This window comes from Camelina sativa, chromosome 17 (assembly GCF_000633955.1).
Source record: "Camelina sativa cultivar DH55 chromosome 17, Cs, whole genome shotgun sequence".
Taxonomy (NCBI): domain Eukaryota; kingdom Viridiplantae; phylum Streptophyta; class Magnoliopsida; order Brassicales; family Brassicaceae; genus Camelina; species Camelina sativa.
Window position 1 is genome coordinate 33,255,776 of NC_025701.1, and position 16,647 is coordinate 33,272,422.

Consider the following 16,647-nt stretch of genomic DNA (forward strand, 5'->3'; position numbering starts at 1 on the left):
TGTGTGTTTGGTTCATGAATCTGTTAATTAGGACTGAAAAAGGAAGAAGAATGAGATTTATTGCATGAATATTAACTGTGATTGATTGAATTAACGATTAAATGCAGTCAAATGAGGAAATAGATGCAGTGTACACTAATGTTTAATTAAGTGGTTTTAGGAAATCCTTAATGTTTTGGGCCGAGTTTGGGCAGCCCACTGAAACACACGGAGGTGTATAAAAAGGAGCAGCTAGGGTTTTGGCGTTTTCCTCATCACCCTTGAGATTTCAATCCTGTGTCGATTAATCTTCTGCTCAAATCTCTTCTTCTCTGTTCGATCAACGCTCTATCAACGATGAAGTCCATCTTTAGTGGTTTCCACTATGACTCTAGCTCAGATGAGGAGCTTCACACCCCACCGTCCTCGTTGCCTCCGCCCACTCCACTGGCTCCGATCGATCCCGCGACTGCCATGGTGGTTTACCAGCCTCAGGAGGAGTCCGTAGCTGCATCTTCGCCTCGGGTGAATCAAGTTCCCTCGCCCTCTCACGGGAACCAAGAAACTTGCGACTCTTCGTCTTCTCCGCCGAAAGAGGTGACGTCTCAATTTCCGGTCGTCGATCTCACTGGTGATGTCCCCGTTCCCACGGTGTCGAACCAGGGAATCTCGTCTCGTCTGCATAAGAGACAATCAGCTGTGGATACAGATGGTCGTGAATCCAAGCGTCCGTCTCTTCGTAAGGACAAGGGTGTGTCCTCCTCACGCGGTGCATCGTCTAAGGACTTTGACACAAAACGGTTCATATCTGCTGAGGCTGCTCGACGGTATGGTTTCTTCACCTCTCGAACCATTGCTGCTGAGGTTAGCTATACTCAGGGAGTAGGTGTTTCTACTAGGGAGTTGCTTGAGCAAGTTGGTCTGTCAAAAACGGTCACCCAAATTGTTCCCTATGATTCTGAGATTGTTTATGAGTTCTGGGCGAATCTTCCTACAGTCAAGGTTGAAGGAAACTCAGTTGATGTGCTTGTCAGAGATTGGATGTACGAGTTTTCTCCCAGCCGCATCAATGCTCTGTTTGGTCTTCAATCAGTTGATATTCGTGAGCAAAAACTACAGACGGCTGCAATCCTGGAGGAGGATCTCGCACTCTTTTTGTCTGGTGGTCAAGTGAAGACTTGCAAGCAGCTTGTATCGACGGCGATTAAGGACCCAGTGATCAAGGATCTGAATAAGATTTGCTGCAGCAACTGGTCTCCCACGGTGAATACAGGGTACATATCCGCGAACAGAGCCATGGTGATCTACATGATCATGCATCGTATTCCCTTTGATTTTGGGAGAATGATCTACGAACAGATCATACAGTTGGGTCTGCAAGCTCAGTCAGGATTTCGTCTACCTTTTCCAAGCCTTATCCATCAGCTCCTTGCAGCACAACGCCCTGTTCCGAGTCTTCAGCAACAAGACGTGAAAAAGACAAAGGGGAAGCAGACTGTGTCGCGTTCCGCTGAAAAGACTGTTCGTAGGGATTCATCTGCAGAGCGCAAAGCCATCCGGTTGGCGATCAAGATTCTGCAAGATGCCTTGGACGCTGGTAAGTTGTTTCTCACTTTGATATTTGCTCCAGTTTCTAGTTTAGTTTCTTGGTATTTTTGACTAAACTGTGCCAAACAAGCAGGGGGAGATGAGTCTGATTCAGAGGTCTGAGGGGGAGGTTAAGCTATGGGGGAGCAGTTGTTATCGTTGCTCATTGTTTTTATTTACTTTCATGTGGTTCTCCCCTGTTTAAAACTTAGACTTGTTGTTATTTTGTTTCTGTTTTGGTTTTGAACAATTTATTTTAACAAGTCTTTGTCGGTTAACCGTCTTGTGTTGATTGCTGGAATATTTTGCTAGTATGGTTGTGTTCTTGTCTTGGCTGTGTTTGTCTGTGCATTTTCAGGTTTGATGCTGCGGTTGCTTGTGTGGCAAGATTCAGTCAAAAAGGGGGAGATTGAAAGTGCATCAGAGCTCTGAAAGTGACAGGAGCTTGCGGAGTGTCTCAGAGCGCTGATATGCTGACGTGGTAGTTGAGCTGACGTGGAAGAAGATTATGGGAGTCGTGATAAGGAGCGTGAGAAGAAAGGAAGAGGAAGATCAAGATATACACGAGAAGATTGAGAGTATATTTGATCGAGAGGATTAGGGAGGATATTTCTTAGGATAAGGAATATTTCCTTTTAGTTAGGGATTCACAAAGATCTAGGTTAGAGATCATTTGTGAAGGGTTTAAAAGGACGAGGGCTGGCCGCAAAAAGAGTTAGCACTCGTGGGATAAGTTTGAGAGATTTGTAAACCTTCGAGCAAACAAAAAGAGCTTTGAAGGTGAGTGTGTTTTACTCTTTTAGATCTACACAGGGTGTTGTGTTAGATAGACAAGAGAGTAGGCTTAGATTCATAACTTGTAAAAAGGGAGTTTTATAAGTTTGAATAAAAGCGTTTGCTTGGCGCGTTTCCAAGCGATTTAAGTGATTGTCATTCTCTATACCTTTACAAAAACAAATTGTCATATACTGTATTGTTGATTAAAAGTTCGTTATAAACTCCCAAATAGCTTTAGAGTAAATATATAGATCAATGAACTCTCGAAATATTCCAATACGTGGTAAAAGCTGCAAAGATCAATCTTTTATTAAAGAGGAAATTAGCTCACTAGAGAAAACAGAAAGATTCCGATTTTGATATATATGGTTATACTCTTGTAGAAACCAGATTGATCCCTAAGAGATTGATTTAAATTATAGAGACTCAGTAATATTCATAACCGCGGCTAAAGTCGCTGGCTTGGACAGTGGCTGAGGTTGTAGGCTCCCAAGACTCACGCATAGGTTCATCGACTGGGTAAACCACGAGCTCACGGACGTTCATCGGTTGGATAACATTTGGATCGGCTCCAAAAAGTAGATGGCCGAACATTTCTTGCGCCTTCTCGGTGTTGTGACGTCCGTCGAAGAATAGGTAAGACCGTTGGTACTCGCATAGCTCAGAGTGCACGTTAGGTAAACCGCAACCATAAGCAGTGTGTGTCCCAACTCCGCAGCACGATGAGTTTGTAATGAAAAACCCTAAAGAGTAACAGAGGTTTTGTATGAGTATACACATGGTAACATAGGTTATATAATGACTGAAAATTGAAAACACCATCATAATTAATCAACTCACGGAAGTTCATGTGCCTCTGCGTCCTACGAAGAATAACATTGTAGAAATCGAAGACGGTGAACTGGAAACCAGGAGCGGTTTTAGCCAGTTCGTTCAACATCGGTCCAATTTTTTCGTTGTGTTGCTTAGCCAAATCGTTGAGTTTTTCATAGCATTGATCCATCCCGGTGTGGTAATCTTGTCTGACGATAGGTAAGCAACCCAATGGAGCTAGGTTTTGGATCACGAACTTACTCGCTCCTGATGAATACAACAAGCTGATATCGTTCTTTAACTTGTTGGTCACGGAAATGACAAAAGCTTGTTGAGCAGATGCGTCAGCGTTTGGGTTGTTCTTGGTGAAATTCAAGTAATCGTTTGCACCAATGTATATCATAAAAACTGACTTCTTGATGAAGTCATCATTCCAGCTTGCTGCTTTCATTAGATTGAATTTTTTCACTTGTTGTATCAGAGTCAACTAAAGAAGAAGAAAAAAAAAAGGAAACCCAATTTGCAATTAGTAAAGTAAAGCTTATTGACTTGAAGTCTGCACCCAAATAAAGTAAAGCTTAAATATTGATTTAATAGTAACAAGAGGGCTATGTAAATTCCTAGCTCAGTGTATGCGAAGATTTAAGGGAGATCTAAATAGTTTTATTCGAGTTAATTAGTTGTTGAACATTATACTTCGGTTATAAGAAAATAAGTAGACTTACAGATTCCACCGGAGCTCCGAGAAGAGTAGCATCGGCGACGGCGAAACTAGCTCCACGTGAAACATTGACGTTCGGTTTAAGCGCCGCCGGGATCTCGATCGGAATCCCCATGAATTTTGCTGTATTAGATGTAGTTTAGTTTTGTTACTACATATCCAACTCCAAGTATGCGGACGGAAAAAAAAACACATTTCCATGTGATTAGTGCATAGAATAGTGAAACTATGCACTAATCTTCCTTTTTGTCTTATATTTTTTTAAAACGTTATTTTAACTAGTTAATGGCAACACTCGTGATAGATATTTTTAACATGTTTCAAGATTTGGAGATTAGTGTTAACATGTTTTAACAAAAGAAAAAAATAAAATAAAAAAAGAAGTCTTATATACGTACCGACGAAGTCCGGAGCGATGAGGCCGTCGGAGAATTTGCCGTTGGGATCATCCCGGGATTTGCCGTACGGCCAGAAACCTTGAGCGACGAAAGCTTTAGCGAGAGTCTGTTTGTTTCCGGCGTCGAAGTTGGAGTCGCCGAAGGTAAACAAGCCCACTGCCGGAATAGTCTGTCCGGCGACGGTGATCGGGTTGTGAAAGAGGGTCAATACTAAAAATAGCCCTAGAACACTGACTAAATTACAGTGGTCTGCCATCACCCTTTAGTGGAGAGAGTAGTGGGAGAAAGAGAGAAGATACACAGACAGAACAGTGAGTGAACCGATTGAGAATATTTAAGCAAAATTTGAAGCAAATCAGTATTAAAATTAATCATTTTCTCCATTTATGAATTGCACTTCTATTGTAATATGTATTAATGTTTTTATTATGTTTTGTATATTCTAAAATTAATTAAATGTAATATTTTCTAATTTTATAAGCTTTTAAATGTTTACACATTTATACCACTTCTATTCTATTTAAAATTTAAGAGACCCAAAATAAAAACCTACCAATAAACGAGAAAATTTTATCAAAGAGATCATGGATTCTTATATTCCAAACAGTACATAATAATTCATAAAAAATTTAAGAACTCCCCTTATATGAACTCCCCAATAATCTTGCTCTAACAACCCCTCTATAAATCCTTCTATCAACCCCCGATAGACATGGTCTTAGCTCGTACACCGATTTGTTATATAAATAGATTTGACAACAGAACCAAGGATTCAATAACAAATACATTCTCTCTCATCGACACGCACTAGTTTGGTATTTACTGTGTATGTGAATAGTCAGTAACACCCTCAACACATATTGTCATCGTTCGATTTGTTTTTTTTTTGAAATAGCACATTCTTACCGGCCTCTTCTCCCATGTTTGATTCTTTCTCCGACCAAACGAGCGAGACTCCTCTTATCTCCTCCAGCATCTCTCCAGTGGAACTTCAGTGTCCTCGCCTCTTCGGTGATAAGCCCTGAATCTCTCTTGTGACAGCTTATATCTCAGTCCCCGGCATTTAGATAGCTCGATTGTAAAATAAAAATCAAACATGGAACTAACTAATTTGCAGGAAAATGGCAAATTGATGGGATCTCTCTTTTTAGATGTAAACAGATTACACACGTTATATACGTAAAATGATCACTAACGTCCAAGTATATAATTAATACTGGGTTAAATAAATGATTAATTAACGTGGATCAGTAGGTATTTATTTAAACCAAGTTATATGATAATAGTATTTAGTAATAAGTTATCATGCATGCACGATTCGTACTTTGAATAGTTTATTACAGTGACATATAAATCATGTTTTACACAATGATAAATGAAAAGTGAAACGTAAATCTAAGTTGTTTTTTTTTTTTTTAACTCATTTACTATTGTTCTATGTAAGTTGTTATTATAAATTTATAATGGATATCATGTCACCAATTAAGCTTGCTTGTGAACATGTAACGTTTGTCTCACAATAACCAAGTTAGTTGCTAATAAATTACTTATCAAGTAAGAAAAATAAAATTACTTATCAAGTTAAAGTAATCGTGTACTGCGATAAATAAAAAAGTTAAGACAGCTTTCTAATTAAAGACGAGAGTTTTCTAAACAATGGCAGTTTCTGTAACTAACTTAAAAAAGAAGGATACATATGGTAAACATGATAACGTGTAGCGCGAGGTTCATTTCTTTATACTATTCCTAATTAACGCAATCGGCTACTAGCTAATAAACGATTACTAATCAATTGAAGAGGTAGTTTGTTAAAAAAAAAAAAAGATCAATTGAAGAGGTGTTATAAAATTGTGATTTTCAGTTGATTTTTAAAATTTTTGATGAATTCAAAACACACACATATATATATATGGGCCTGTTCGTTTGCCTGTCGCCAGCGACAGAAACGAACGACAGCGACAGAAAGTTGTTCGTTTACCTGTCGTTAGTTTAGCGACCAGTCGTAGCTCGCCAGTGATCAACGACTGTAATTTCCAGTCGCTAAAATTTTCAGCGACTGTCGCTAACGATCAGGGATCAGTCGCTGGATCCAGCGACAGATAAACGAACAACATAGCGACCAAGAAAAATTAAAAAATAAATAAAAATTGATAAATTAAATATGATCAAAATTAAAATTAATTAAAATAAAAATATAACTACGTATAGTTATTAAAATTAATCTAAATCTAAGTAAATAAAATAAAAAATTTAATTTGAATATATTTAAATAAAAATTTTAAAATATCAGTTATAAACAAATTAAATTTAACAATATTAAAATGAATAAATTAAAAATAAAATTTAAATTAATTATTTAAAAATATGTAAATATGATGATTGTCAAAAAAAAAATGTAAATATGTTTTTAATTTATTTTCATGGCTATATGTAATTTTTTAAAAATAAAAATATAAATTATCAAAAGTTAAGTTTTATTAATTTAAAAATATATATATGGTATTTAGTCGCAGCGACAGGCAAACAAACAATTTAGCGATAGTTTCTAATGACAGTCGCTAGCGACAGACAAACGAACAACATATGCTGTCGCGGAAATCTGTCGCTGGTTGCTGGTCGCTGTTGCTGGATCTAGCGACAACAAAACGAACAAAGCCATATATATATATATATGTATATATATATATATATATATATATATGTAACTTGGGTGATCAGGCTCAAGTATAACATGAGCATCTAACCAGGTTACGTAGTAAGACTTTTGTTGTAACTTGTTTTCGGGTCAAGGGGCCATGAGATCTGACTTATTCCAGAGCCAGGAGAAGCTATCTGAAAACCTCGGACTCAGACATGTTTGTAGAGTAGTTTCTAGGATGGATCGAATCTAAAGTAGCTTATTACAACCGTTTGCCCAAAAAAAAAAAAAAAAAGTAGCTCATTACAACCTTTCTTAGTCTTACTACCACCGCATCACTAGATCATGCTCGTGTGGGTTATACGATAATTTTTGTTAATAACAGTTCATATTAACCCCGTCTGACGGATTACTGGTTTCTAGTTTATTTCAAAACTATATTTTTTTCTAATAGTAGTATCAAGATAGTGCATTATTAGAGGCTAGACCAAGATTTAAAATTATATATTTCAATGATTTTTTCTTTAAAAGAGAACATGTAGAGTTAAACCTCTCTTGTTGTTTCCTCGAATTAATATTAATTCTGTTTAACATCCAAGTGTCTATAAAATTAAGGATAGAGTTGAAAAACAATCTGAGAAGCAAACATAAGTTCCATTCGGTTTCATTGGAGATAATTTCTTTATATTCACTCTACTGTAAACCCTATACAAATTATTAAACGAAATTAGATCTGAGCAAATATTTAAAGATTGTTGATATATGAATTATAAAATTAGAATTAGTGAAATAAAAAAAAAAATTTGTCAACCAAACATTAATTAGAAAAGAATTCTAAAGTTGGTAGATCAAACCGGAGGAAAGAAAGTTATAATTAGTAAAATAGAATTTTATAATTGTTAAAATCCTAATATATTTTCAATCAAGTCTACCATATATATTAACTTAAAATAATATATAAATTTAATATTAATGTATTAGTTAAGTTAGCATTTTATTATATAATAGTGAAACGATCTGATCCATTTTTTATTTTTAATATAATAAATAACTATTGATCTCATACTTACTAACATCCTAGCTCCAATAAACACAACAACAGAAATAAATCATCATCAAACCAATAACATTAAACCAGCAATTATCCAATAACTAATAAACCAATAATAATAAATCATCCAACAATTCCAAATAACCAACATGAACCAAGGAACCAGCAATCCTAGGCAACATTCTAGAGACTCGACTCTAGACACCTATCCGAAGTCAGTCATCAACCAATCGAGCCACTAAAACATCATCTTCTCCATTGCCTTGATTTCACGATCACACTTTGCATTTACCTGCGTCACAAACAACAATTGAAACACATGAGTATTATCACAAATACTCAGTGAGGCAATCCTCCCATCTAATAGGCTATACACACAAAAAATTGAGAATCTCCAATCAACAAACAACAAATAATACAATCAAACCAGGCAACAAACGAAGTTCAGATGCTGCTGAAGGATCATGTCGACCGACACCCTCATGGTGTCGACCGACACCCTCATATATGGTGTCGACCGACACCATTAAAAATGACACCTAACAAAGGTTGTGTCGACCGACCCACTCCTTGTGTCGAGCGACATTGTAGTGACCCGTAACTAGAAGTACGGACCGGTCAAGAAAAACACGTTCAAAAGGTGTGGAGATACCTCGAAAAAGTGGAGAAAAGAAAATCTTGAGGAACGACCCAAGTGACTTGTGAAAGAAGTTATCAAGTCATAGAATGGTCCAAGACCGAACACGGACGAGAGCCGTCAGGACATCCGGAGAACTGGACGATGGATGATCGAGAACGATGGTGGAAAGATCAAGAAAGGGTAAAGAAAGTAACGGCCGTAGAAAAATAGTGAGAATGACGTAAAACAGACCATGAAAATGGAATGGTCGCATACCAGCCAAACGGCCGATGTATCGCGGGACCATGGACGGATCGTACATGAGGTACGAAGGTACTGGAGACAAACGAGAGAATCGAATGTCACAGACAGAGGGACCGGGGATGGACGAGAAAACGAAACCTCGGACGTAAGGACCGGGAGCTGCAGACGAGTACGGGGTACTTAGGACGCAAGAGAGACATGAGAAGGACGAAGAAAGATTAAAGGTCCGGTCATGAGCTGCGAGATGCCAAGTGTCACGCGATTAAGTGACTTCAGCCAGTGAGTGAGATACATGGGAAGCGATTGAGCCAAATGCATGCAAAATTTTTGCCATTGTCAACCGAGAATCGCCACATGCCTTGCCCAAAAACCTGACCAAGAGCTTATAAATAGCCCTTTGGCTCTTCATTTGCGACCAAAGCCTCTCAAAACAATTAAACTCTGCCCAAATTTTCTCTCAACTCTTCTGGAGAGAAAATCTCTTGATTCCGAGCAAGGAGGAAGAAGAAGAGGAGATATTGAGGAAGTTTAAGAGCTAGGAGCAAGAGGAAGTGCTGTCAGATCGGCGTGGTGTGATGAAGCCCAATCGGCCAAAGGTTTTCAAGCTAAGGTGAGTTATGGTTGTGGATGTGTGGTGAGTTGAGTTGTGATTGTTGTTTGTGGGAGGTGCATTAGCTCTCTAGCTCTTGCATCGGCCCTTGTTTGCTGCATTTGTTCCTTGTTGCATGTAGATCTAGAAGATTATATGTAGACAAGAGGAGATCTAGGGGTTTTATGCATTCTTGGGGGAGAATTGCATTTTTTTAAAAATTGGCTGCAAGTGTGAAATGCATTGCATGCTTGATTTTGGGGGTTTGAGAATTTTTAATTGGTGGGAAATAATTTTTAAAAATCAACTGCAAGTGTAAAATACCTAGCATGTTCGATTTGGAGTTTTCTCGATCATGGGATCGATGGATAAATTAGTAAGAATTTTCTTACTTAATTTTTGGGTCATGGGGGTGTCATGCATATTAAAAATTTAATTATGTAATTTTTCATTAATTTTTGAGGAGGTTGGATCCCCGTAGACTGAGTGGGAAGGATCAGTTCATGAGATGGGTTAATTTGGAGAGGCCATGCGAGAATCTCCAGGGAGGAAAGAGCCGCATGTGTACCCTAAAATTGGGAAATAAACCTCATGAACTTGATAAGAAATTAGTCTACAGGAAGGGATATTTTTGGTGAGACCATGTGAGAATCTCCAGGAAGGAAAGAGCCACATGTGTGCCCAAAAATTGAGAAAATATTATCATGAACTCGATGGAAGATCAGTTCATTGAAGAAATATTTTTATAAGACATGCAAGAATTTTCAAGGGTGGAAAGAGCCGCATGCATGTATGTAAAAGTGGAGAATTGTTGCATGCATAAATTAAAATATGGAGTTTAAACCAAAATTTAATTTGGTAAAGAAAATTTAACCATGGGGGATTAAATATTGGGTTGGGTGCATTTTTAGGCTTGCATGCATGAGTAGATTACTTAAGTTGCATGATTGCTTTCTTGCCTCTTAAGTTTTTGGGTGATTGTGTGTGATATGCTTGATTGTTTGTTTTCTTGCTTGTTTTGTGTGTTTTGTTTGTGCTTAATTCTTTGTGTCGATAGACTTAGAGTTAAGTACTTGTCCTAGTTAGTACTCGAGTTAAACGTCTCGGTTCTTAGCTAGAGGTCGATCTCTGTTCCCAACATGTGATGAGAATATCCGGTGAGCTAATCCAGAGGGATCTCATGGCAGGACAATTCGGTGTCTAGCTAGCTACTAGTCTGAACCGCTGCATGACGATGCGGCTTTGAATGCCCGGTTGTTTACTTGGGGGTAACAACGCAGAGGAATTGGTTGTCCGGTTGGTTGTCTTTGTGGTATCAACGCGAAGTGGATGAATGGGATGGAACAGAGGATCGTAGGGCCCTAGGATGTGTTGGTGTTCCCTAGGATGTGTTTTCCCTAGGATGTGTGGTGGTTCCCTAGGTTGATTGTGATCCCTAGGATGTGTTTTGGTGGGGAAGTCATGGCATGGATGCCTGACTATGTGAAGTCTAGGGTGGTCAAGTTATCTTGATGCACCGCTAGCATATTCCATCCTAGCATTGTTGCGGGTGATGTGGCATGGATGCCAAGTTAGAGGCAAGGTCTAGATGTGAAAGGATTGTTCATGGAACTACTATCGAGATTCTTCGGACGTGTCAAGTGTCTTGAATGTTTTCCTAGACTTGATTGTGTGTGTTGTTTGCTTGCTTGTTATGCTTCCGCATTACGTGCTTTGTTTGTTTGATTGTTTGATTGTTGGTTGATTGAGGTAGTTGGATGGGTTAAGATAGCATGTTAGAGGGTTGCCCAACTCACTGAGTAATCTTAGATTACTCACCCTTCTCCACAATTGTTTTTGTCTGCAGGAAAGACTAAGTGGGTAGAGTTGGATTAAGAGCCGGATAGGGTGTTTTCGTGTTGTGTTGTAAATCCTTGTTTCTTAACATGCTGTTTTATTCGAATGGATCCAACTGTTTTACTTGAGCATTTTTGTTCGATTTGTAAACATTTTTACTTAAGTAATAAATCGAGATATTTTCATATTTATATATATATATATATATATATATATATATATATATATATATNGAGGGGTGATAGCATGTTAGAGGGTTGCCCAACTCATTGAGTAATCTTAGTTTACTCACCCTTCTCCACAATTGTTTTTTTTTCTTGCAGGGAAGACTAAGTGGGTAGAGTTGGACTTAAGAAACCAGATAGGATGTTTTCGTGTTGTGTTGCAAAATCTATGTTTTCTTTACATGTTTTTCCCCAAAATGGATCCAACTGTTATTTTTGTGTTTTGTTGATTTGTAAACATTATACTAAGTAATAAATCGAAATATTTTTTTTATATATATTCAGACAAGTGGAAATGGTACGGTCTAGTCCGGATCAGCACAACGCCGCGTGCGTACCAAAGGTTGCAAAGCCTAAGGTGCGTACATAGCGGGTAGGCGGCTGCCGGTGGACTGGCTGGGGAACCTAATTTGTTGGTGGAACCTTGGCTGGATTGCGGGCAGACCTCCTCTGTAGCGACCTCCGGGCCGGTCCATGGTTTGTCCGGCCGTTAGGGCGGTTCGGGGCGTTAAAGACGCCTGCTCGACATTTCCCAAAACCCTAATCCGAGTCGATAGACACCTCCAAATGACATCGATTGATGATCATGAGGTTTTATCACGTCTTCCTCGCACTGTGTCGACTAACACACTCCTTGCATCGATCGACACAGATGTCGAGCATTGTTTTCCTGCGATCTCCAGCATGAATCTCCGTCCCAAAACGCCTTCCTCTCGACCAAGGCACACATAGAACGAATCCTAAGCCACAGAGACACACAAAACTCACAACAATCAAGGTAAATACATCAACCAATCAGCAAAAACACAGAAACAGAGAATCCTCAAACTTAGATCAGTCATGCACTCACCTTTGATAATGACGAAACTGATTCTAAAACCCACAAAAACAGCTTCTTAACAAGCTTTTACCACGCTCCTAACCTCAGATCTCCACTCCACAGGAAAGATCTTTCAAGAACAGGCACCAAAATTTCTAAAAACTCTCAAAAACAACTTCTCTCCTTTCTTCTCTCTGGGAACGACAATAGAAACTAAAACTCTCAAAATCGTCGAGTTCCCACTTTTTATATCCGATCTTAGGGTTTTTCTAAATAGACCACATTGAACCGACAATTTAAAATCTAAATCGGCTAAACCATAAATGCTTGTGTCGACCGACACACCTCTTGTGTCGATCGACACACATTCCTTAACCATCTAATTTGGTTCGCGAATGTTTTAAATAGTATAAGTTTGAAGTTTATAAATTACATTTTTCTTTTCTTTAGGCATAAACCTGTCAAGCGAATTTAATTCACGATCCATCCTGCACAGCAGTAATTATATGTTTTTGGTATGCACCAATTCATCCCGTCAAATTCACAAAAAAAATATAGTTGACTTGCACCATTCCGACTTGAATCTTTAGATACTCATGGATAACTCGCACATATTAAATAATATTAAAAATTAAATACAATAGAAAAAACATAAATTCAGTTGACAAAAAAAAAACATAATTCATAATTTAAAAAAAAAACTCAAAATATAAAACTCATGCTTAATAAGTTTTTAAATAATAAAATTTTCAAAGAGTAAACATGAAAATATATTTTAAAAATAGTTGGGCCAGTCCTAGCCTCATAGTTACAAAATTCACATTTTTTTAAAGAAACCATATGTATAGAATGAATATTTTTATTTTTCTATTCATGTTAGGTTCACGAACATTCATCTGGTCCGATTGGTAACATTCATAAAATTGTACATAAAAATTATAAACTAGAATGGTAAGCTGTTACAAAATAATGCTAATTTGTTACAGAAAGCGGTGTATGAAATCTATACAAATAAATTGAAAGTAAAGTTTTTAGTAACGGGTTTTGTAATTGATAAATTTTAAAATTGTATACTTTGTAACACTTTTTACTGCTTTGTAAAATTATTACCAATCAATACCAAATAGTTTTAATACTCTATAAATAGAATATTGTTTCATTTAATTTAGACATACAAAAAAAAACCATATTGTTCTATTATATTATTTAATATTAAAAATTAATATATTAATAAAAATTTAACTCCTAATAATTTTAGTATAATTTTGATGGAAAATTACAATTTATAATATGTATAACTACTGAATACAACAAAAAAAAGAGATAATGAGTGTTGCATTATAATTTGGAAAAGAAAGAAAATGATGTAAAATGTTAAATTGTGAAAACTATTAGAATGTTTTAATATTAAATTAATGTACAATATACATAGTCTTACTAGATTATTTATTTTGGATTCTTCTCATTTGACTGTAAAATCTTTACACTACATTTATAAAAGAGAGAGTATTGTATTGTCGATGATAGGCACTTTGGATCACTTTTAAGTTTAAATAGGCACCTTGAGTCATTTAATATTGTGTTCAAGATTAAGCCACTTTGGATTATATATACGTCTCATTAAAATAGAAGAAAATTACTTAAATTTTGACCAAATGACGGATGGGATTTAAATTTTGACCAAATTACTTAAATTAATTACTAAAAATTACTTAAAATTATTTTATTTAAATGATTAACAAAATCAGATATATTTTCCAACTGATAAAAGAAATATTCTATCATATTCTTTTATTAATTAAAATTAACTTATTTCTCCAGTTTAATGTGATAAAACAAATCGTCATATATCCACATAATTTTGATTTACTAGGTACTAATCCGCACTATGTGCGGAATAAATTATTTTAAATAAAATATTATAAGTAAGATTATTATTTGAGATTTAAAATTAGTTTGTATAAAATAAAATAAGTAAGTAAAGTTTTTTGGGTTTATTCAAATTTGCTTTTATTTTTCGTGAAATAATTGAACTTGAAAAAGAATTTTAAGGTCGTGTAGAAAGTTTTGATGTCTTTTTGTGTTTCAAAAAATCAAATTTACATATTTTATGTTTTACATTATTATCTATATCACTATACCATTAAATAGATAAAGTAATATTTTTTAGACTAACTGATTTAATTTAGGGGCATTCTCAAAAATACCCCTTTTTCCATACCCTTTTTTAAAAATACCCCTTTATGTTGACCATTTTTAAAACTACCCCTCTTTATATACAAAATGACCAAATTACCCTTTTTGAGTGACAGCAAGAATGTACAGTCATCAAAATCGAAATTATTTTCCCGCCAAAAAAAATTTCCGCCAAAATTTTTTTTTTCCGCCAAAATCGAAAAAAATTTCCCGAAAAAAATTATTTTTCCCGCCAAAAAAAAATTTTCCCGCCAAAATCGAAAATTTTTCCCGCCAAAATTATTGAAATTTTTACCTTTTAAAAACATTGTAAACGGTTTTAAAAAACTTTTAAAAGCGTTTACAAAGTTTTTAAAAGGTTTTTAAACACATTGTAAACGCTTTTAAAAACCTTGTAAATGCTTTTAAAAAGTTTTTAAACACCTTGTAAACGCTTTTAAAAACTTTTTAAAAGCATTTACAAGGTGTTTAAAAACCTTTTAAAACCCTTTTAAAAATCTTATAAAACTCTTTAAAAAATCTTGTATAAGCCTTTACAAGGTTTTTAAAAGGTTTTATAAACCTTATAAAACCTTTTAAAAACTTTGTAAATTCTTTTTGGCCGGAAAAATTTTGGCGGGAAAATTTTTTTGTCGAAATTTTTTATCAAAATTTTTTTGACAAAAAAAATTTTTGCGGGAAAATTTTTTCGAAAAACTTTTGGCGGGAAAATATGTCGGAAATTTTTTGACGGGAAACTTTTGTTTTTCTTTTTATGAATAAAATAATTTTCATCTAAGGGTAAAATGGTCATTAAAAATTAAAAGAGGGCAAAAATAAAAATAGCCAGAAAAGAGGGTATTTTTGAAAAAGAGTATATCAAAAGAGGCATTTTTAATAAATTCTCTTTAATTTAAACTAATTCTAAGTTTAAAAATGCAATGAGAAAAATGATAAAAGTGGTAAATAAATGATTTTTTTTGTGAAATGTAATTTACTTTTAATAAGTAAATAGTTTATGAAAATAATAATCAAATATTTTTTCGGATTTAATAGTTGATTAGACCTTTCATTTTTTAAAAACTAATAGAAAAAAATATTGGCTCATAATATTTCAATGGCATATATGTAAATAATAATGAGTATTAATGGTATTTATTAAAAAAAGTAGAGGAGCTCTGTGAACACAACACTTCAGTTTTTTTGTGAAAGGGATTCTCTATTAATATATAGGGGACTTGAACAGATTTCTTCTGTTTTCTGTTAATCTAATTAATTAGAAAACATTTTCTAGATTTTCTATGTAATTTTATTTCTCTCTTTCTCTAGCTCTCGTTTCTGTAAATTGATCTTTTAAGTTTTTTCACATAGATTAAAAAAACATTTAATCAAAAAAAAGTCAATAATTTATTCCATAAAACTACACCTCATGCCAAAAACTACTTTTAATTCTATACTAGTATTATATTATTATTATTTCAAAGTAATACACTAAAAAAGATGTCTTAATTAGAGTCTAAATAATAATCCTTTTAAAACAAGACAAAACAAAAACTCAGAAAATCAATTTATAGAAAACAGTGGGAGTAGTTATTTAGTGATGAATTTAAATTTCAAAAAGCGTTATTGAATATTATTGGTTTAGGAATACAGAAATTGTAAACCACAAAAACAATGATTTATAATTATTTTTTCTTCTATTTTCTTAATATGTGTGAAAATTCTAAAAATGAATTAAATTAGGAACAAAGTGAGCATCAAACTAATAAAATCTTGACTATATATTAGGGTAGATCAATAGCTTAATGAACTCTAGCTAGAATCAATTCCATTATGTGGTAAGAGTTGCAAAGATCAAATCTTTTTTTTTTTGGTAAGAAGATCAAATCTTTTAGTACTTCCTCTGTTTCACATAAATTATTGTTCTAGATATTCTTATTTGTTTCACAAATAGTATCATTGGACATTTCCAATATATCTTTTGAAGTTTTTTAAATTTATCTTTAACTCAAAAGTTTTTTTCATTGAATCTAAATTTACTAGTTACTTATTAAATATGAGCACATGTAGAATTCAATTTTTTTTTTTAATTTACATGAAATGTATCAAAATAACATTTTTTGTGAAACGGAAAAAATATTATATATGGAGGAAAA

The 16,647-nt window shown here is 34.9% G+C and overlaps 1 protein-coding gene across 1 annotated transcript; it reads right to left on the reverse strand.

Moving 5' to 3' along the window:
• Positions 2,590-4,592, reverse strand: LOC104758751 (inactive GDSL esterase/lipase-like protein 23). The gene is made up of 4 exons (XM_010481679.2): positions 4,276-4,592; positions 3,882-4,000; positions 3,184-3,643; positions 2,590-3,086 (listed from the first exon to the last, which is right to left on the reverse strand). Exons 1-4 carry the CDS (start codon positions 4,529-4,531, stop codon positions 2,770-2,772), a joined length of 1,152 nt encoding a protein of 383 aa, XP_010479981.1. The 5' UTR covers positions 4,532-4,592; the 3' UTR covers positions 2,590-2,769.